The sequence below is a fragment of the Acinonyx jubatus genome, chromosome B1 (assembly GCF_027475565.1).
Source record: "Acinonyx jubatus isolate Ajub_Pintada_27869175 chromosome B1, VMU_Ajub_asm_v1.0, whole genome shotgun sequence".
Lineage (NCBI taxonomy): Eukaryota > Metazoa > Chordata > Mammalia > Carnivora > Felidae > Acinonyx > Acinonyx jubatus.
The window spans coordinates 161791926-161813959 of record NC_069382.1 but is presented as its reverse complement, the minus strand read 5'-3'; the positions used below and the strand labels follow the sequence as shown (position 1 = coordinate 161813959).

At 43.4% G+C, this 22034-nt stretch overlaps 1 protein-coding gene across 7 annotated transcripts in view; it reads right to left on the bottom strand.

Annotated features, from left to right (window-relative positions):
• CORIN (corin, serine peptidase) overlaps positions 1-20002 on the bottom strand; it is a 255232-nt gene extending 235230 nt beyond the window's left edge. For 2 of the 7 annotated variants that reach the window (XM_053217396.1, XM_053217397.1), the window contains exon 1: positions 19224-19705. In XM_053217396.1, coding sequence (XP_053073371.1) covers positions 19224-19502 — 279 coding nt within the window. In that variant the 5' untranslated portion in view covers positions 19503-19705. Of the gene's footprint in view, positions 1-19223; positions 19706-19731 lie in introns of those variants that run through there. The other 5 variants (XM_027056350.2, XM_053217394.1, XM_053217398.1 and 2 more) reach the window with 5 other exon arrangements.
• Between the last annotated feature and the right edge of the window lie 2032 nt (positions 20003-22034).

Below are 22034 nucleotides of genomic sequence, written 5' to 3'. Positions count from 1 at the left end.
GACTATAAGTTACTATATTTCTAAGGATGCTACAGCAAAATCCAGAGGAGCCTAACATATTGTCAAATGAAGCCAAACCTATTTTTCATGGAGCACTAAGGAAGCTGTTGACTTCGTGCAAATTTGAGACCTAATTGACTCGCTGATCCTATAACAATGGAAATGTTGTGACTTTAAAAAATTCAAACAGATTGGGAAAGTGAGTACAGAACTAAAATATTGACTCCCTACAGCTGAAAATAATCAGGGAATGCATACAAGACAAAATGGATTTTATGCTCTACAACAATCCATTTCAGGCATTTCAATGCAAAGTAAAACATAAACAGATGTCGAAAAGAGTTAACCTACTGAACCTACCTGAAAGGGATCTTGCAGCAAAAAAAGAAAAAAAAAAAGTACAAGTTAGGATTTTATGTGTTAGATGAAGCAGCAATTTCTTTCTTAATGCCTGTAGCAAAGGGGTGTATTCCAAACTTAACAGTCATCATTTGTTTTGCTATATTTCATGAGTATTCTAGTTGGAAAATTCAGAGAAGTCCTGTCTTGTGTTCCAATACAAAACATGTCTATGCTACGTGCTAAAACATTAATTTGGCTTGTTCCACTCATGCTTATTTAGCACCTATTCTCTGTGCAGCTGAGCTCTAAGGATACAAAGGTGAGCAAGACAGAGCCCCTGCCCTCCGGGAGTTGACAGTCTACCTCCCAGGAGATGCACACCTTAATGAGTAACTTCAATAGCCCATGATCCGGCAGTAAAACTATGCAGAAAGGACAGTAAGTCAACCATAAAGGCGAAGTGAACTAGGGCACAGTCAGTCCACACTGCTATGTTTTTAAAAATATGTAAGTTTTCACTTTTGCCCCAAGATTAAACAACAGTATTTCTCCAGCCTTCATTTTGATGGGGCTAGGAGCATGTGTGTGTTGGTTGAGGGAGGAGGGAAGCCAAGGGAAATCAACACAATTGATATTTTTGCAGGGCAATTTTTCACTGATGGGACTCTCACACATATTTCAGGACATTTGGCATCCCTGGCCACCACCTAATAAATGCCAGCAGTAATTCTCCTCACCCTGCCCAGGCATTGTGACCAACAGCACATCCTCCATTATTTCTAAGTGTCCCCCAGGGTGCTATGTTTTCTGGTTAAGAAACATTTGGGCTGTTCAGCCGGCATCTATTGAACACATATTGCACGGTAAGCTCTATGCTCTGGATGCAAGGCAAAGTCCTAGGTTAGCAAATTTCTCCCACATTCTATAGGCATAAACTAGCACTGAGAGCTAATGCCTTCAGGTAAATATACCTTTTTGTCCACAGAGAGATAGTACACTTTTCGAGATCAAACATTTTATCATTTCATTGTGACCATCACCGTACTTGGCATATAAAACACACACACACACACACACACACACACACACACACACACAGACTCTTAATGTCAACATTAATTAATTAAAGAAGAGAGGCATAATTTATTAGGTCCTTCGAAACCTAACATCTACTACATTAAACTAGGAATACTGAGTAAGAGTGAGTTGTACTGGGGGGAAAATATACATGGAGTGATTATTTCTTGGGTAGACAGGGCATGAGGTTTTAAGCTCTGGTGGATCCATACCAAGTATGAGCCATGAAGGATTTTAGACTTTGGACCATCTTTGCAGGCTCTGCCCCCAGGCTACCCAGGTGTAGCTTGGTCCAGTGTTTCAAATGAGGAAGAGGTAGGACCAAGCCTTTGTAGTCCTAGAGGTGAGCAGATCCAAATGTGCTTCTGAGAAACTACAAAGCAACTGAGATCCTTTGGCTTTCCAGGAGTAGATGTGAACTTTTAGTTTTGACTATTTGTGTCAGTCTTAGAACAGATATGGAAGGAAGGCTTCCCCAGATGCCATTTCTCATGATGTTGTTTTAAATTATAGTCAGACCCATGGAAATAAACCAACAAGTAGAGGTACCCAAATGCATGGGGCTTGTTTGCAAGTTTTAGCCATCCCCCACCACATGGTCCGAATTCACTCTGGATTTGTTAATTAAATAACCTCTAGCCCTGGCTTTAGATTTTAGAGACTAATTCATGGATTCTGTCAGGGAAAGGTGGCAGATTTTGTTTCAAAACGAAGAGGAATAGACAGCTTTATCATTTTGTATTTCATCTTCCTGAGGTGAACTAGGAGCACAACTCAATAAAATTTTTGTAAATGCAATCCTAAAAAGACATTTTAAAAGGCTTGTGCATTGAACAATCTGTCTTGACAAAATCAACTTAACTCAGAGAGTCAAAGGAGATGTGGAATGGTTTAAAAAACACACTTCAGTCTTACTTCCCTAACAACAAACTAATGAAGCTAGAGGAAGAAAGAGATTTCCTTAAGAGAAAGGCTGAGCCTTGAGCCAACAGGCTAAGCAGATAGGAAGAAGAAAACATGACTCTGAAGGTCTAGATAGAGAATGGCAAAGTTTCACCCAGGTCTACTACTCTTAGGGAGGCTATTAGAAGAGGGAAGATAGTTTTGGCAGTTATTAGACAATAATACATGGCTGGAACCTAAAGAAGTCAAACAGAGAAGGAGGGGCAAGGCAAAATCTCAAAGAACAAATAAATTGATTGCTCCCAAGGAGGAAAGAATTGGAGAAATTACTGAAAACTGGCTTCTTAAAGCTGCCAGTAGACAGTTCACTGCAAGAACAATTTGGAAACCATGCTTTCAAGATTGTACATCTATGTCAAGTGGCTACTGAAAATGATATTCATGAAACACACAATCTGTCAGAGGAGAAAGAGAGTATATAGTTATTCAAATATTCATTTAATTATAATTGCATTAAGTGCTATACAGAATAACTGCTGGGTAAATAATATGTGGTAATGTGAAAAAGGAACATACAAAACTAATTACCACTTTTTCATTAAAACTTAACATGTTGTTTTAACTACAACAGGGAATAGTCTAATATTGAAAATACTTCAGTGACAAGGACTTCTAATGAATACTTGCTTATTAGCACTCAAAACTGAATTACTAGAATTATTTCATCCATAATTAAATAATTTAGCTTCCCAATTTCTTTCCAATGAGGGTTTCAAATGTTTTTAATATGTTAATCACATTTATTTTTAATATTTTTTTAATGTTTATTTATCTCTGAGAGACAGAGAGAGACAGAGCACAAGCAGGGAGGGGCAGAGAGAGAGGGAGACACAGAATCTGAAGAGGCTCAACGCTCTAAGCTGTCAGTCCAGAGCCCAACACAGGGCTTGAACCCATGAACTATGAGATCATGACCTGAGCCGAAGTTCGACGCCCAACTGACTGAGCCACCGAATAGCCCCTATGTTAATCATATTTACAACATAAACTGTGCTGTTTAATATTTATGATCAGAGTCCAAAGTATTAAGAATTGTATAACATTTCCTAAAATTATAAGAGGCTGATGATTAAAAGAAGACTTTTCAGACTATAAGCCTCATCAGCCCATCCGTCATATTTTTTTTTAATTTTTTAAAAATGTTTTTATTCATTTTTGAGACAGAGAGAGACAGGGCATGAGCAGGGGAGGGGCAGAGAGAGAAGGGGACACAGAATCTGAAGCAGGCTCCAGCTCTGAGCTATCAGCACAGAGCCCGATGCAGGGCTCAAACTCACCAACCGCGAGATCATGACCTGAGCTGAAGTCAGATGCTTAACCGACTGAGCCACTCAGGCATCCCCCCATCCATCATATTTTTAAATACCGTTTTAATGTCTTTACAGTTAGTATTCCCAAGGAATAGAACATTTTAAAAATCAGTTTAGGGGCACCTGGGTGGCTTAGTCGGTTAAGCGTCTGACTTCAGCTCAGGTCATGATCTCACGTTCCGTGAGTTCAAGCCCCATGTCGGGCTCTATGTTGACAGCTCAGAGCCTGGAGCCTGTTCAGATTCTGTGTCTCCCTCTTTCTCTCTCCTGCTCTGCTCATGCTCTGTCTCTCTCTTCTCAAAAATAAATAAACATTAAAAAAAATTTTTAATAAATAAATAAATAAAAATCAGTTTATGATTATACCAAAAATAAATAAATAAAATACCTAGGAATAAATTTAGCCAATTAAGTAAAAGACGTATATTCTGAAAACAGTAACACATTGATGAAATAAATTAAAGATGACACAAACAAATGTAAAGATATACCATTCTCATGGATTGGAAGAATTAGTATTGCTAACATGTCCATACTACCCAAAGCAATTTACAGATTCAGTGCAATCCCTATCAAAAAACCAAGTGCATTTTCACAGAGCTAAAATAATCCTAAAATTTGTAGGGGACCACAAAAGACCTGGAATAGCCACAGCAATCTTGAGAAAGAAGAACAAGGCTGGAGGTATCCCAATCCCAGATTTCAAGGTATACTACAAACCTATAGTAATCAAAACAGTATGGTTCTGGCACAAAGACAGACACATAGATCAATGGAACAAATTGGAGAGCCCAGAAATAAGCCCACATCGATATCGTCAATTAATCTATGGCAAAACAGGCAAGAATATACATTAAGAAAAAGTCTTCTCAATAAATGGTGTTGGGAAAATCAGATAGCTACATGCAAAAGAATGAAAACCACATTCTTAAACCACCTTCTTATACCATACACAAAAGTGAACTAAAAATGAATGAAAGACCTAAATGTGACACCTTAAACCATAAAACTCCTAAAAGAAAACATAGGCAATAATCTCTTTGACATCAGCTTTAACAACATTTTTAAAAATATGTCTCAAAAGCAAAAGCAAAATTAAACTGTTGGGACTACACCAAAATAAAAATGTTTTGCATAGCAAAGGAAACTATCAACAAACCAAAGAGGCAGCCTACAGAAGAGAGAAGATATTTGCAAATGATATATCCAATAAGGGACTAATATCCAAAATATATAAAGAAGTTATACAACTGAATGCCAACCCCCCCCCACAATAATCCAATTAAAGCATGGACAGAGGACCCGAATACACATTTTTCCAAAGAAGACATACAGATATCCAACAGACACATGAAAAGATGATTGACATCACTAATCATTCGGGAAATGCAAATCAAAACTGCAATAAGATATCATCTTATACCTGTGAGAATGGCTAGTATAAAATGACAAGAAATAACAAGTGTCGGTGAGGATGTGGAGAAAAAGGAATCTTTGTGCACTGTTGGTGGGAATATAAATTCATGCAACCCCAGTAGAAAGCAGTATGGAAAAATTAAAAATAGAAATACCATATTATCCAGTAATTCCACTTTGGGGCAATTTCCTAAAGAAAATGAAAACACTAATTTGAAAAGAAAAATGAACCTCTATGTTTATTGCAGCATTATTTATAATAGCCAAAATATGGAAGCAACTCAAGTGTCTGTCAATAGATGAGTGGATAAAAAAGATGTGGTGCATATGTACAGTGGAAAACTCAGCCATAAAAAAGAATAAAGATCTTGCTATTTGTGACAACATGGATGGATCGAGAGGCTATTATGCTAAGTGAAATAAGTCAGACAGAGAAGACCGATGCCATATGATTTCACTTATATGTGGAATCTAAAAAACAAAACAAATGAACAAACGGACTTAAATACAGAGGACAAACTGGTGGTTACCAGAAGGGAGGTGGATGGGGGTGGATGGGCAAATAGGTGAAAGGGAAATTTTTAAAAATGATAATATAGTATTTTGCAAAGAATAACATCTGTTAACTCTCCTGAGGTTTGTTTTTTTTTTTTTTTTTTGCCAGTGCCGAAGTTTTCTACACCTTGAGACAAAACCAAATGTATAAATGATAAATGTTTTAAAATGCATAGTATGTATCTACTGGATGTATCTAATTTGCTTATGAGAAGGCAAACTCCTGAATCCAAATTAAGAGACTAAACTAATACGAAAAAGATATCTTTCAATGTTTAATAATTGCATAAACTTGGTTCATTGACTCTTATCTTCTACAAAAAAAATTAAAATATGATTGTGAACTAAGTGATTATAAATAATCCTGTTTTCATATGAAGAAGTTAGAAGAAATTCTCCTTTTGGAAATATAAGATTAAATTGCATATTAACAGTATACTTTTTGTTTACTGCTTTCCAAAAAAAATAAATAAATAGGTTGCCATAATTATAAATAAACTTAGTGTAGAGACAAACACAAAAAGTTTTGAAATCTCTTAAAATTATCAAATGAAACTCATTTACCTTTTTCTCCTTTTTTAAAAATTCAAAACAACCACCTGTTTATAGAAAAGGTAGAAGTACAAAACAACGATTTTTCTGAACCATTTCATAGGTTGCTAACCAGATGCCCTATCACTCTGGAACACGTTAGTGGGTATTTCTTACAAACAAGGACATTCTCCTACATAACCACAGTACAACCATCAAAACTAGAACATTGCTACCATCTAATTCTCAGAATTTGCTCGTTTTGCCAATAGTCTCAATAATACCCCTTACACCCAAAAAGTCTAATTTAGAATCAGATATTACACTTAGCTTTTGTTTTGTTTTGTTTTGTTTTGTTTTTGAGAGACAACAATCAGGAGAGGGACAAACAGAGAGAAAATCTGACTGACTGAACCATCCAGGTGCCCCAGTTTTTTCATGTTTCTTTGGTCTCCTTCAGTCTTCCTTTGACTGCCATGACTTTGACGCTTTGGGGAATTACAGACCAGTTATTCTGTGGGATGTTTAGCTGTGGTTTAGGATTAAATTTAGATATCTGTAGCAGAAATATCACAAGTGGGGTGCCTGGGTGGCTCAGTCAGTTAAGCATCAGACTCTTGATTTCTGCTCAGGTTAAGATCTCACAGTTTGCAGGATGGAGCCTGTGTCAGGCTCTGTGCTGACAGCATGGAGCCTGCTTGGGATTCTCTCTCTCCCTCTCGCTCTGCTCCTCTCCTGCTCCCTCCCTCTCTTTCTCTCTCTCTCAAAATAAATAAAAATAAACTTAAAAAAAAAAAGAAATATCACAAAAGTGATACTATATTCTTCTCATGGGAATCCTATCAATGTATTTCTCTACTGGTACAATTACATCAATCACATGGTGTGTGCCACGCCTCCCTGCTAGAATATTACCCCCCTCCTCCCCATCTCATTTGTGTAATCAAGAAGCATTTTGTGGTGAGGTATTGAAATTATGAAACTATCTCATCCCTTCAAATTTTCAGTTTATTCTTTTATTGACATGTGCATGAACTCTTGGTTTCCTATTTTATTGAATGGTTTATAATCTGTTACCACCATTATTTATTTCATGCTAAATTGCCCCCCATTTGGTCAGTGGGAGCCACGTCAGTCTGCTTCCAGTGTCCTTTTAACATGCACCCGTCATTCTTTGAGCCCTTCCTTGCTTTCTGGAACAAGATGTTTTAGCCTCTTTTCTTGCTTCACCCTTGGAATCAATCATTTCTCCAAGAACCTTGGTTCCTTTTGGTAACAAATGGTATTTTAAACCTAGCTCTGGCTGTCCCTTGGAACTCACAGGGTGTGCTCATCACTCTTAGGTTGTTGCTGTGCCCAGTCTCTTTCAGCAGACAGAGCTAGAGGGGAAAATGTATTTATACGGCATGTGCACTCGTGTATCCACATAGCCACACACATTACTTCTATATTTATCTAATTTTATATGTTGAAACATACATTTACACAAGTATCTCCAATTCCAATCCCATATCACAGGGTTCTAGATTTAGCTTTATGCCTCTCTCTGTCTTTAACTCCTTTTTCCAATAGCAAGAATGTGTCTTATTCTTAATATGTGTAATTATTTGATCAGTCCTGCAGTCTACAAGGAGTGTCCCAGCCCCATGTCGTATGGATGCCATGCTCACATTGTCCAAGCTCTGATGCCCTGCCTCGGCTGCCCCACGCTTGGACCTTCATCCCACTCGAGCTCTGACCCTCAACCCACGCCAACCCCACACAGGCCCTCCTTTCCCCTACACCCCACAGGGCACCCCTCCACAGCCAGGTCTTGGGCACTGCACTGCCCCTCCTGGGACCTGAGAGCTTGCTTTTCTCTACCCATAAAACAGATTCAGGACTTGATCACTAAGGGGCAAAAAAAGGGAGATCCAAACAAAGGTCTGAAATCTACAGGGGGCAATCAGGTTCTTCCTCTGTTCACTGGCTTCTCACTGAAACATACACAAAAGAGGAATAAAAGGACAAGATCTAGATCCTCCAACCTTCTCCCCTACCTGTCAGTCAGGAGGTCGTGAGTGTATGCATTGTGTGTGTCCCGTTTTATGCTCCAGCAGCCAGACCACCACCGAAGCTCTGTGTTCACTGCTTCCTACCCGACCTGACCAATTTCCCAGCCACAGGGCAGAACATCCAGCACTCCATAAAGGAGGGAAAGGCCAAATTGGATAATTTATTACATTTTTCCTTTGTCTTTGAGAAATGTGAGTGGAGAAACAGCAAACTTTTTAAAAAGAAAAGCCTGCTTTTAAAAATTAAAAAAGCAATAAACAATTTAAAGAAATTTTGTTTTAATTACAAATTTGTTCTAATAAAAATTATAGTAGCTATCCCATGAGTTTTGCTTACTTCCATTAGGGGGAATAAATAATTTTTCTGGAACGAAGATATTTTTTCACCTGTTGGGAAAACTCTCTTCAAGGAAGAAAGGGAGAGAGTTGCCTGCTTTTAGGAGTTTCTGACACAAAATGACTGGAGAATATTATTAGTTAGGAATATTTATCCCTTATCTAGGGAGAATTTTTGTTTCTCTTACTGACATTGAGCTGATAGAGGTAAAGTCAAAACAATCTAGATGAAAGGGTCAGTGTGATCAGGAGGGAGCCCAGCAGGCAAGCTGAGGTGGTCACAGGATGATGCAGTCTGCTGACCTTGGCACATAAATCAGCTCTCACAGGTCCTTCCAAGGGTCCACTTGACTTTCTCACCAAGGACACCTTCGGAAAGGCTCACCTCTATTTTAATTTCAGAGTGGGAAGCTCAGCTTTATTCTTTTTTTTTTTTTTAATGTTTATTTATTTTGAGAGAGACAAAGTGTCAGCGGGGGGAAGGGCAGAGAGACAGGGAGACACAGAATTTGAAGCAGGCTCCAGCCTCTGAGCTGTCAGCACAGAGCCTGATGTGGGGCTCAAACTCATGAACCGTGAGATCATGACCTGAGCCGAAGGTGGCGCTTAACCAACTGAGCCACCCAGGTGCCCCTCAGCTTTATTCTTATGCAGAAGAAGGCAGCATAAAAATCACCACAAGCCAGGTTGAGGACCATAGTTACCAAGTCTAGAATTTACATTAAACACACACACACACACACACACACACACACACACACACACACACACACACATCAGAAGAGAGGGAGCTAGTCTCTAAAATTTGCCCTAACTCTTCTACACAATGACACCGGGCTTCAGTCATTCTTGGCTTAATTCTTCTACCTGCCCCCTTGCCCGGAACTGGTCACCTGGAGGGAGCAGCTGGGTGTGAGAGCTTTGTGGGGCCTCCCCAGGGCTATTTTTAACCTGGTATTTTCTGCTTATAGCCTTTCCACTGGGGCAGCCCCAGGGCTGGGCGATTCACTCCAGCTGGGAAATCTGAGAAGTTAGCTCAGGCCTGTGTGGCAAAGGAGGTATTTTTGGCTGAGACTTGGGGATGTCAGGATTGTCATCTACTTTTGACCTCAGGGAGGGAGACACAAAAGAGCCACGCAAGACCAGGGATTCCGACTCTGAGGTTCCTTAGCAACAGCCGCCACGGAGCTTATTGTTGGAAGAAGATTCCGTGTCTACTCTGGTGGGGGTTGGGCAGGCCGGCCTGGGGGCCTTCCCAGGAATAGTGCTGCACCCTCCCCACGGAAGCCAGGCCTGGGACGTCCTCCTGCAGGCCGAGTATTCCCAGGGGCTCTCCCAGAGCCCATCTACTCACCTCTGCAGCCCACCTGCCGTATCTGCATCACCTGGAACTTGTTGGCAATGCAAATCCCGGGGACCCACCCCAGATCTACTACATTGGAAATTGTGGCAGTGGGACCCAGCGACCCAGGTTATATCAGGCCCTCTAGGTGATTCCCATGCTGTTGAGAAGCAGTGGTCCAATCACATTCATTAACATTCAGAGATAAAAGGTCATAAGAGTAAACCTTTAGGGGCGCCTGGGTGCTCAGTCGGTTAAGCGCCACCTTCCACTCAGGTCATGATCTCGCGGTCCGTGAGTTTGAGGCCCGCATCAGGCTCTGTGCTGACAGCTCGGAGCCTGGAGCCTGTTTTAGATTCTGTGTCTCCCTCTCTCTGACCCTCCCCCATTCATGCTCTGTCTCTCTCTGTCTCAAAAATAAATAAACGTTAAAAAAATAAAAATAAAAAAGAGTAAACCTTTACCCATACCAAATCCACATGGCAGTACATTTTTGCAAACTAAGAGACATTAATTCTTTGTACATTTTTAGATGTAGGAAAACATTGAGCGAATGGTAGAGAGAGCTAGTAACTTTTTTTGAACATCCTTTTTCCTCCTGTGTACTGTATACCCTAATGTGAAAAACCTCTCTCCGCCGTTCATTCTCAAGGACAATGACAAGACATCAACTGAGTTTTGCCATCAAGGGCTGCAACCTAGTCAGAGTCAGAAACAGACCCCACTCCTCGGGGAGAATGGCCATGATGCATGCCAACCCTAAGAATGAATGACTGTGCATAGGTACCCTAGACTGGGCCACGATGAAGCCAATAATTCTAATTGTGTAAGGTGATGTAGCCGTTCTCAAAGTGGTCTTAGAAATGATGTTACTGTTAGGCTACTAGTAAGGAATTCGTTTCCTATGGCTGCTGTAACAAACTACCACAGTGGCTTACAACAACACAAACTTATTTCCCTATAAATCTGGAGGTCGGAAGTCTGCAATCAGTTTCACTGGGCCAAAGTCAAGGTGTTATCAGAACCACTTCCTATGGAAGGCTCTTGGGGGAGAATCTGTTTCCTTGCCTTTTTCAGCTTTTAGTGGCTCCCTGTCTGGAGGGCATGGCTGGTAGGCCTTCCTGCATCTTTAAAGCACCTCTCTCCAATCTCCACATCCACCATCTCATTGCTTCCTCTTCTGATGGACCCTCCTGTCCAAGAACTTGTTGATTACAGCAGGTCCTCCCAGATAATCCAGGATAATCTCCCCGTCTCAGAGTCTTAACGAATCACATCTGCAAAGTCCCTGGTGCCATATAAGGTGATATTCACAGATCCCAGGGATTAAGACGTGGATGGGGGGGGCACTATTCAACCTATCATACTCCATATGGTTCTATACTATCCAAACACTAGCCCCTAGCCACATGTGGTTATTGAGCATTTGAAATGTGACCCATCTGAATTGGGATGTGCTGTAAGAGTATTGAAATTTGAAGGCTTGTTATAAACAAAAAGCAATATAGGGGCGCCTGGTTGGCTCAGTCAGTTGAGCATCTGACTCTCGGTGTGGGCTCAGGTCATGATCCCAGAGGTGTGGGATCAAGCCTGGCATCAGGTGCTGCACAGAACTTGGAGCATGCTTAAGATTCTCTCTCTCTCTCTCTCTCTCTTTCCCTGCCCCACTCAAAAAAAAAAAAAAGGAATAGATTTCATTAATAATTTTTATATTGATTCCATGTTAAAATTATAAAATTCCAGATACAGTGAATTAAATAAAATACATTATTAAAATTAATCTGTTTCTTTTTGCTTTTTCAAATGTAGCTACTAGACGGTTTTAAATTACACATGTGGCCAACATTGTATTTCTAAGGGACAGTGCTGCTATAGACCGCAAAGGAAGGAAGGTAGTGGTAAATTGCAATTGCTTTATTTTTGTCATACTCATACTTAGAAGGGAGCCCAGATGTAGAGAGCAACATTTCTTCTTTCACCCTTCTCTAGGAAGAGCAACTGAACACAGAATTGAGATTTCAAATCAAGACGGATATCATCTAGGGACATGCACAACAGTAACTAAAAAACAGTAACTGAAAAAAATATATATATCTATATATTTAGGTATGTGTAGAGACATATATATCTCTAGCAACTTGTGTTCTTACAAAGCACCTCCACAAAGCATTATTTCACTGAATCCTCCATCATAATCCTGTGAGAGGGACCTTGTTCCCATTTTTCAGAGAAAGAAACTGAGCCTAAGGAAAACGTACTTGCTGGAGGCACAACCAGCTCCTAAGTGACAAGCAAGAGTCTGACCCAGGTCTGCAAGCATGAGCACCCAGGGCTGCCCTGAGCCTATTTCCAGGCTTGGGTTGAACAGTTTAATCAGGTTCACTCTACTTCCTGAGTTATTTTACAACCAAGCTTCCTAACTTTCAGAGATCCAACAATTCTTCCTTTTTTCCAAAAAAAAAAAAAAAAAAAAAAAAAATTATTACTTTTTGCTACTCTGAACACTTTATTATTATTATTATTATTATTATTATTATTATTATTTCTTAACTGAATACAGAGGGGTGCATGTCCTACCTAGCCATTTAAGGAAGATGATTTTTCTCCTGTGTCAAACTGCTCCTCAGCTACACCCAGAGGCACACCTGGCTCCCAACTTGGTCCCGGGTCGTCTGTTGGAAGACCCCAACACCCAAGACTGTCTCGCCCCACTTTCCACCACCCGCAAGCCACATGCATTGGTGAAATGCTCAGCTCTGACTTCTGGCCAGAAAAGATATCCCAGACAGATTGGAACTCTGTTGATCGGATTTCCCTGATCAGTCTTTCTTGGGGTTGAACAGGCAATTCTGCACTTTGGCAGATGGTCACCATAAGAAGAATCAGCAAAAAGAGCCACAAAGAGGGAAGCAGACGTTAAGATCTGCTAGGATGCTTCTTCCCCAGACAGCACTTCTCAAAGTTTGGAAAGAGAGGAAGGAAAGAAAAAAAAAATGGTACAATGTGCTGCTCATTTTCTCTGCCACATTAACGCGTCAGCTTTTAGACCGAGAAAGCTTGGAGAGCATCTAGTCCAACTACCTCATTTTACACATGAGGACACCAGGATCAGATTAAGTGACTTCTGTAAAGTCTCAGAGCAACTTAGTATCAGATGAAGACTAGAATGCCCATTTGCGATTTCCTGTTTTTGTTCAACTTGGACCAAAATTGTTCTGAATGATCACAGAGAAATACATGAAGTAAACTCAGGGAGCATCTTGCTTTCAGGATGAGGCTCTGAAATGGGCACACAAAGGTGAAAATCGTGGGCAGTCAAAATAATCCTTGAAAGTCCTTAGGAGAAGTGCCACACTGGAGACCAATATAACTTCCGTAAACAAATTCCACGTGCTCAGTTTTTCCAGAGATGGAGCAAGCTCGTCAGTTTAGCACCAGATTAATGAACTGGCTTGAGGTCAGAGGACAAGAAGGCACAGAATCACATGTAGACCTGCAACACGAACACATAGAAAGGCACCAGTGTTCCGACACTAACAGTAGACCCCCTTCTCGTATCTCGGGTTCTCATTCCAGGGCGCTAGGTAGAACGACCAGCAATGTGATTCATACTACTGAAACAGCTAGCTCTCTTCCTTGTACTCTTGATAAAGTGCCATTGCTTGGTTGAAAACTAAAGCTCCCGAGGCGCATGAATCTTTGTGTTCTGTTCACTGGTGTATCCCGATGCCTAGTACTGTGCCTGGCATACAAGTGTTTGTTGAGCAAATGGATGGATCTACTCCTCCTTCTGTCCACGCTGTGTGGCTGGATTCTCATAAGCTGAAGCAATTTGGGTCTAGCACAAGACTCTTAACCTCTCAGGGTATTATAGCCAGAAAAATTCACATGGAACTGTTCATAGAGATTTTTCACCACCCGTGGGGTTCAGGGACCCCCCCCCAATCAAGATTTCCTGGTGCTACTGTGACACTTTAGCAGAATGACCTTCATGGCTTTGGAGGTGCACTTTCATAGCTGCACTTTCTTTAAAAGTCTCCCAACTGCTGGAAATAAAAGGTGCCCTTCAGCCAAAAGGCTCCCAGAGGTGCCAGGCTAAGCACAGCTAGTGGCACCAAAACGTTCTTCACCACCCACCCCAATATTTTCTGCCCATTCCTAAGCCAGACCTTTGGCTGCCTGGCCTTTCTCCACAGATGTCCTCCTGAGCTGCTGACAGAGTTTCAACACCGATATTGAATGGCAAGATGGATCACCTACAGGACCACCCTGGATCCCCATTGAGCACTGAAACGTCGCTTGTCACCACCAGCTCTGATGGCTTGGATGTGTAGAAATGTACTGCAGGAGAATATTCAAACAGCTGCTGTAAGGTGAGCCAATGGAGGCAACTGCCAGCAGGCTGAGAGGAAAACACAATTTATGGGCACCCTTCAGCAGAGCTCAGAGCTGAGCAAACACCCCTGCAGAAAGGCTCACAGATGAGGCGGGCAGACAAGCTAGTGCTCTCGGACCACAGTGGCTCCACCTGAGCCAAGAGATATTAGAGGCCAGGGACAGGGCTGGGAACAGTGACAGGCTCAGGAAGGGGCTGTGGACAGCACACATAACCTCCCAACCCGTGTGGTGATTCTTTGTAAGAATAACAAACGCTGTGGACTGTATTTGGAACAAAGCAGATCCAGCAAAGCCCAGAAACAAAACCAACCTCTAGGGAGTTGGGAATCCAGGCAGGGAAAAGATTGTCTATCTATGCTTCTGTGCTGGCTAGAATAGTGTCCCCCAAAACTCACGTCCACTGGAAACTCAGAATGTGAGCTTACTTAGAAATAGGGTCTTTACACCATAGGTTAGCTAACTTGGATTTAAATAATTAAAAATAATATGAGGAAAGAAAGAAAGAAAAGAAAGAAAGAGAGAGAGAGAGAGAAAGAAAGAAAGAAAGAAAGAAAGAAAGAAAGAAAGTCCATCTTTGTAATTAGTTAGGGTGAGGTCATACTGGATTAGGGTTAGCCCTTAATCAAATATAACCAGTGTTTTTATAATAAGAGAAAAGATGGCACAAGAACAGACTCTCAGATCAATGGAACAGAATAGAGAACCCAGAAATGGACCCACAAACATATGGCCAACTAATCTTTGACAAAGCAGGAAAGAACATCCAATGGAATAAAGACAGTCTCTTCAGCAAGTGGTGCTGGGAAAACTGGACAGCGACATGCAGAAGAATGAACCTGGACCACTTTTTTACACCATACACAATAACAAACTCAAAATGGATGAAAGACCTCAATGTAAGACAGGAAGCCATCAAAATCCTCGAGGATACAGCAGGCACAAACCTCTTTGATCTTGGCCGCAGCAACTTCTTACTCAACATGTCTCCGGAGGCAAGGAAAACAAAAGCAAAAATGAACCATTAGGACTTCATCATAATAAAAAGCTTCTGCACAGCAAAGGAAACAATCAGCAAAACTAAAAGGCAACTGAAAGAATTGGAGAAGATATTTGCAAATGACATATCAGATGAAGGGTTAGTATCCAAAACCTATAAAGAACTTATCAAACTCAACACCCAAAAAACAAATAATCCAGTGAAGAAATAGGCAAAAGACGTGAATAGACACTTCTCCAGAGAAGACATCCAGGTGGCCAACCGACGCATGAAAAAGTGCTCAACATCACTCATCATCAGGGAAATACAAATCAAAACCACAATGAGATACCACCTTACACCTGTCAGGATGGCTCATTAACAACTCAGGCAACAACAGATGTTGGCGAGGATGTGGAGAAAGAGGATCTCTTTTGCATTGTTGGTGGGAATGCAAGCTGGTGCAGCCACTCTGGAAAACCGTATGGAGGTTCCTCAAAAAACTAAAAACAGAACTACCCTACGACCCAGCAATTGCACTACTAGGCATTTATCCAAGGGATATAGGTGTGCTGTTTCGAAGGGACACATGCACCCCCATGTTTATAGCAGCACTATCAACAATAGCCAAAGTATGGAAAGAGCCCAAATGTCCACTGATGGATGAATGGATAAAGAAGATGTGGTATGTGTATACACACACACACACACACACACACACACACACACACACACATAATGGAGTATTACTCGGCAATCAAAAAGAATGAAATCTTGCCATTTGCAACTACGTGGATGGAACTGGAGGGTATTATGCTAAGCAAAATTAGTCACTCAGAGAAAGACAAAAAGCATATGACTTCTCTCATATGAGGACTTTAAGAGACAAAACAGATGAACATAAGGGAAGGGAAACAAAAATAATATAAAAACAGGGAGGGGGCCAAAACATAAGAGACTCTTAAATATGGAGAACAAACAGAGGGTTACTAGAGGGGTTGTGGGAGGGGGGATGGGCTAAATGGGTAAGGGGCATTAAGGAATCTACTCCTGAAATCACTGTTGCACTATATGCTAACTAACTTGTATGTAAATTAAAAAAAAAAAAAAAGAGGAAAGAACATGGAGACACAGGGAAGAAGGACTATGGAGGTGGAGCCTGGGGTGATACAGCTATGAGCCAAGGATTGCCAACAGCCACCAGAAGCTAGGATGAGGGGAGGAAGGATTCTTCCCTAGAACTTTCAAGGGACATGGCCCTGCTGACATCTTGATTTTGGAACAGTGAGCGAATACATTTCTATTGTGTTAAGCCACCCAGTTTGTGGTTATTTGTTACAGAGCCCTTGGAAACCAACTCAGCATCTATCTGTCCTAGCTAGTTCCAAATACACCTCTGTACAGTCGTTCATTCACAAATAATTAATAAGTACCCACTATGTACCAGGCGCTCTTCTAGCAATGAATGCAAACACAGAAAAATCTCTGCCTTCTCAGCGTAGGAGCTTCTCAGTGTAGGAGGACACAGAAAATAATCAGAATAAAGAAGTAAAATATGGTCTGTCAAAGGGTAGTGAGTTCAGGAAGGGGTCCTACAGAATAAGGCAGAGGTATTAGTTTCAAATCTAAATAAATCGAACACTCCCAGTAAATTTCGATGCAAACATTGAACCTAGTATTCTAGAACTGTCATTCGTGTAAAAAAATGGTACAACATGGGAGGGCATAAGGGAGAGAGAAGAGAGAGAAGAGCGTTCCTCTATTATGTCAGAGTTTCTGCTCTAAAACTAGGAAAACCATCAGCCATGAGGCTCATTGTGAAGGGAAAAGAATACATTAGCAAAAACCATCAAGGCTGAGAGGGGATGCCCAAGGACTTTGTGGCTAATTCACACTTGTTGGTTGATTTATAAAGGAGTCTAGCCATTTACCATTCAACAAGTGCCCCATGTCAAAGACCTCAACAAAACAGAAGTGATTTAGCTATACAAAACCACTCTTTGGGAAGAAAAGAAGCAAAAGGAGGCAACTGAACAGAAAAACTGTATCATCCAAGAGCCTCATTAAATTATCATTCAAGTAAAAGAAAGCTCAAGAGAACATTCCACATTGAAGATGTTCTATCAACATAATACGGTAGCCACTAGTCACGTGGGATTAGTGAACACTTGAAAAATGTCTAGTGAGACTGAAGAATGGAATTTTTCATTTGATTTAATTTTGATGAATTTAAATAATGACACTAATTAAATAACAATGTGTGACCAGCAGCTACTCTATTGGAGTGCACGGCTTTAGAATCACAGAAGCCTGGCTGTGCAGAAAAGCCTGGCAGACTCATTGGATCTGAGATGGGACCAGCTCTGTAAGTAAAAACAGGTTAGGGAGACTTCATAGAATGTACAACTATCATGGATAGTCTTTCCGGGACATATTTATTTCCTTAATCCTCACAGCGTTCTTATAAATGGCCAACAGTATCATCTCCATTTGCTGGATCCAGGTCGAACATCAAGGTTCAACAGGAGTATCTGACTTGCCCAGGGCTTTGTAACTTTCAAGGGGTAAAGCCAGAGATTTGAACTTAGACACCAAAACCCATACTCTACTCTCCAAGGCACCCCAGCTAACAGCACCTTTCACCCTTGTGATTTTTTTTCCATCCCTACCCTCAATAAACAGTCTCAAACACAAAAGCATGTATGTGTGTGCACTTTGCATGTCCGGGTAGATTTTGTGGAACAGGTTAAGTCTGGAGGTTGCTTGAGCGCTTCCTGCGGATCGAGTGTTCTGTACTGGTCAGTATTCCTTTAGCCAAGCAGCCCCATTTTCCGCTTGGCCAGGCAAAGTGGAATGCCTAAAACAGTGATGGGGCAAACGGGATGCAGGGGTGCAATTCTCCTCACGCTCTCCGGGTCATGCCAAAAAATTAACGTTTTGCAGCATCTTTAATTTCAACACCGCCAGCCTAAGTGTGTGTTCTTGGATAATGATCCCGCCTTCGTCAGTACATCCTGAACTTGGCTCCCTTTCTGGTAGCAGTCGGGCATTCCTTCGCAGAGTTCTGTTTCCACCAGCAAACCACTCTACAAAGACAAAAACCTAAAAACTACAAATGTGTACCCAGAAGCCGTCGGAGGCTTAGCCAAGAATTGGTCTTTGTCGCGCATTGTTCTCAGAGGTTCCCCGCGGGAGGAAAGCTCCACTTTCTGAACTGCGAGGACAGCTTCCCCGGGAATGCCCAGCCCGGCCGCTTTCCTGTCGGGCTCGCAGCTCCGAGCGCCAGGGGCTCGGTCTGGGATTGACCGGCAGTGCTAAAAGCGCCTACACCGCCATCCACCGGCCCCAAGCTGGTGGCACCGGGGGTGGGGCGCCCGCCACAGGAGCTGGGGCAGAGTTCCCACAGGATCCGACACGACACCACCCTCCTCCCGCCCGCCTAGCCCTCGGTCCCCGCTCGCACAGAGCGGTCACTGGTCCCCGACTCCGTGCAGCCGGCACCGCCCGGCAGTGAGCGGATTCTGCGACCCTCCTGACCCCGAAAAAGAAGGGCGGTCGCAAATCAGACCCTGTTCCTGGGGGCTCAGGCCAGTGCGAGCCGTCTGTGACGCCCTTCCCTCCCTTCCGTCTCCCGAAGTAGGGGCGGCGCGGTCCCTTCCCAAGACAGGATCGGAGCCCGCCAAACCCAGAGCAGCTCCGAGCCTGCGCCCCCCGGAGGCCGGCTCCCGTTGTGTCCAGGCGGACTTGCGCCAGAGACAGTCGGCGCGCAGGGGACGCGGGAGTTCGCGGCACGCTGCAAGCGGGGCCGGTTCTGGGATAAGCCAACGCTCAGAATGGGCCGGCTGTCCGGGGGGGAGCGAGCGCGAGCCCCGGCTCTGCGAGGGACTGAGACCGAGGGGCGCGCAGTCGGAAAGCAGGCTTACGTCTGGGGCCGGCCGGGCTGCTGCGCAGTGCTTCCGGGGCCGGGGCGTCCCGGGCGTCCGCGGCGCTGGCGCAGAGGGGAAGCCGGGGATCCCCGAGGGGCTCGTGCCGACGGCTCCTGCTGCCGCCTCCCCCGGCGGCCGTGCGCCGCCCAGTCCACTTGCCGCGTGCAGGGCGCCCGGCCGAGGAGGGACTCTGCGGGAGACGTGCCGACGCCCCTGCCGAGGAGAGCGGGGTCTCCGGACCGACCCGACTCGGACGTTGAAGGAAAGTCTGCTCATGACCTTGCGAGGGTCGCGGACGCTGGGCGACCCGTGGAGGATCGTGCGCCCCGAGGACTGGTCGCTGGGAGCTCAACGCCGCCGGGCAAGCCGGAGCTCACCGACGGCGGGGGAGGAAGGTGGCACCGAGGGGAGGAGGACGCAGGGGAAGGAGGGGTCGACCCCGAATTCATCTGCACTGAGAGGTCATCCGACCTGTTTGCGGGCAAGCGCAGTTCGTGGATCTTACCTGCTCCTGGGCTCCGGCTGGGCGGTAGCGCTCTTCCCGAGCCAGGGCTGGGGACTGTTTCCTGGAGCACATGACTCGCTTTTTCCTCTGCCCACTCTTAACCTGGTCGCTTTTCTTTCCCCGTTGTGCCCTTTGGGGGTGGGGGGGAGCGTACTACGGACGACTTGCTCCTCACTCAGGAAGAGACAAGTTGAACTTCAAGGGACAGGGGCCCCACATTTTGTCTGCTCCACAGATCCCACCCGCGGACCACTCCCTCCCTTCACTGCCGTCTCTGGGTCCCACCCATACGAGCCCTTAAGGACAGATCCTCTGCAACCCCACCTCTTTTGCATTCAAAGAAGTTACTCTTCAGGGGCAAGGGGGAGGCCAAGCAGACTGCTGGCTCCCCACCCCCCAGACTTACACCCCGCGAAGACGGCAAGAAAAGAAGACCTGAAATTTTGGGCCCTGGGAGACAGAATAGTTGGGAGCAAGAGTTACTTCTCGGCGCCCCAAAATCTCCTTATCACATCCTACACTATTTTCTTTTAGCCAGAGCTTAGCCAAGTAAAAATCGAAATAACTGCGGGCACTGGCAATAAAAGGCCAACTTTGTTTTCTCAAAAAAAGATGTAACGTTTTGAAGGCGAGCATTATTTGCATTAGACAAATAGAAACTTGCCTCCTGTTACATATTTGGTGAAGAAACTGCTTTTGCAAAACTGCCTGAGACTTTGCTGAGCTTTGCAGGCATGTGGGGGAACCTCAGGCTGCTTCCCTAATAAGCCCAGGTGGCAATTTCCTAGGGAGGGATCCACAGGCTGCCCCCAGGGGTCCGGCAACCCCGCTTTTCTGTCATTCGCTATCATCCGCTCTTCTGCAGGCAGCAAGGGGGGCACTGCCGGTATTTACAAGGGTAAAGATTCCTTTGTCATGTGAAGGCCAAGACAGTTGTCATCTGTCCGGGGGTGTGGGGGGCAGGGAGACTACATTGCATTTTTTTCTGAAAAATGAGTTTTTATCCGACTTCGGTCAAGATCTTAATGGAAATTTCAAAAATGATTCATGAGGTCATGGAATACACCCATCTCCATTTTTCTGGTGGAGGCCATGCATAGTCAACAAAGTATGCACCAGGCACCTGTTCCTTGAATAATATTGCTGAGGGAAACTGTCTACCTTTGTACAACTGGGGGGAAATCTGTATTTTGTTTCTGAAATGAAATGAAACAGTAAAAACTATATATAGTAAAATAGTTGAAACGCTGATTTCATCAGTGTTCCAAACATCAGATTTGAAATCCAGTATCTGACAAGTTTACCATCATTCAAAAAATTAAGCTCTTAGTATCTGAGGCAAGCTTTGTGCTAAGCACTGTACACGGATTCTCTCTTTTGGGTCTATCAACCCCTTTATGAAGTAGGTACTCTTACTGTTTATTTTAGAGATGAGGAAGATTTCGGGAGCTGAAGTGGCCGGTCCGAGGTTACACGGCTAGACAAGTGCTGAGCTGGGATGCCCCGGAAGCCTTTAACTTGAGGACTGTGTTCTTATTGAAATACTGCCTCATCAGAAGTTATTACTGCAGGGACACCAGTCTGAAAACGAAGAGCCTAGGGGATTCTTCAGCCGGCTCTACCTTGAGCAAATCACGTGGCCTTCCTGAGCCACAGTTTGCAAAAGGAGGGTTGGATTCAGTCCTCAAGGGTTCTACAAGCATTCCGAAGGCTGGTATGGATTTGTGTCCCCTCCTTTCTCTTCCACTTTCTGCCCTCTGGTGGAGGTGCTGCAGGAACTGTGAAAGCAAAGTAGATAAATCAGTGGATTGGAGAGAGCTGGTGTGGACGGGTGTCCCTCTCTCTTCCACACCAGCTGTGTTCTGACAACTAACACTGCTTGCATTGCTGGTGTCAGATAAGAATTCCTTAAACTTCTTTCCAGAAAAAAAAAAAAAAACCCAAAACCGAACCAGTTCTGGTTACCAATGGTACCAGAGTGAATACTTGAGGTATTGGTGGCGTGACAGGAAACATCTATTTTTATATACTTTGTACGAAGGGTTTATAATGTAAGAAATCACAAAAATGTGAGAAGTCTCATAACATCTGAAGTACTTCGGATGTGCAGAGGGCCCACAGTAATCTTTAATGCCCTGAGTTATTCCTTTTTAAAAATTTGCCACATTTGCTTTTCAACTTAAGATAACAACCGCAGGCTAGTCTCTTAAAATGCTTTAATTTTACAAGAGAAACATTTGTAGCCTTTTGAAATTTTTATTGTCTAGCACTTCCAGTGTATGTTCAACTAGTCAGATCATTTA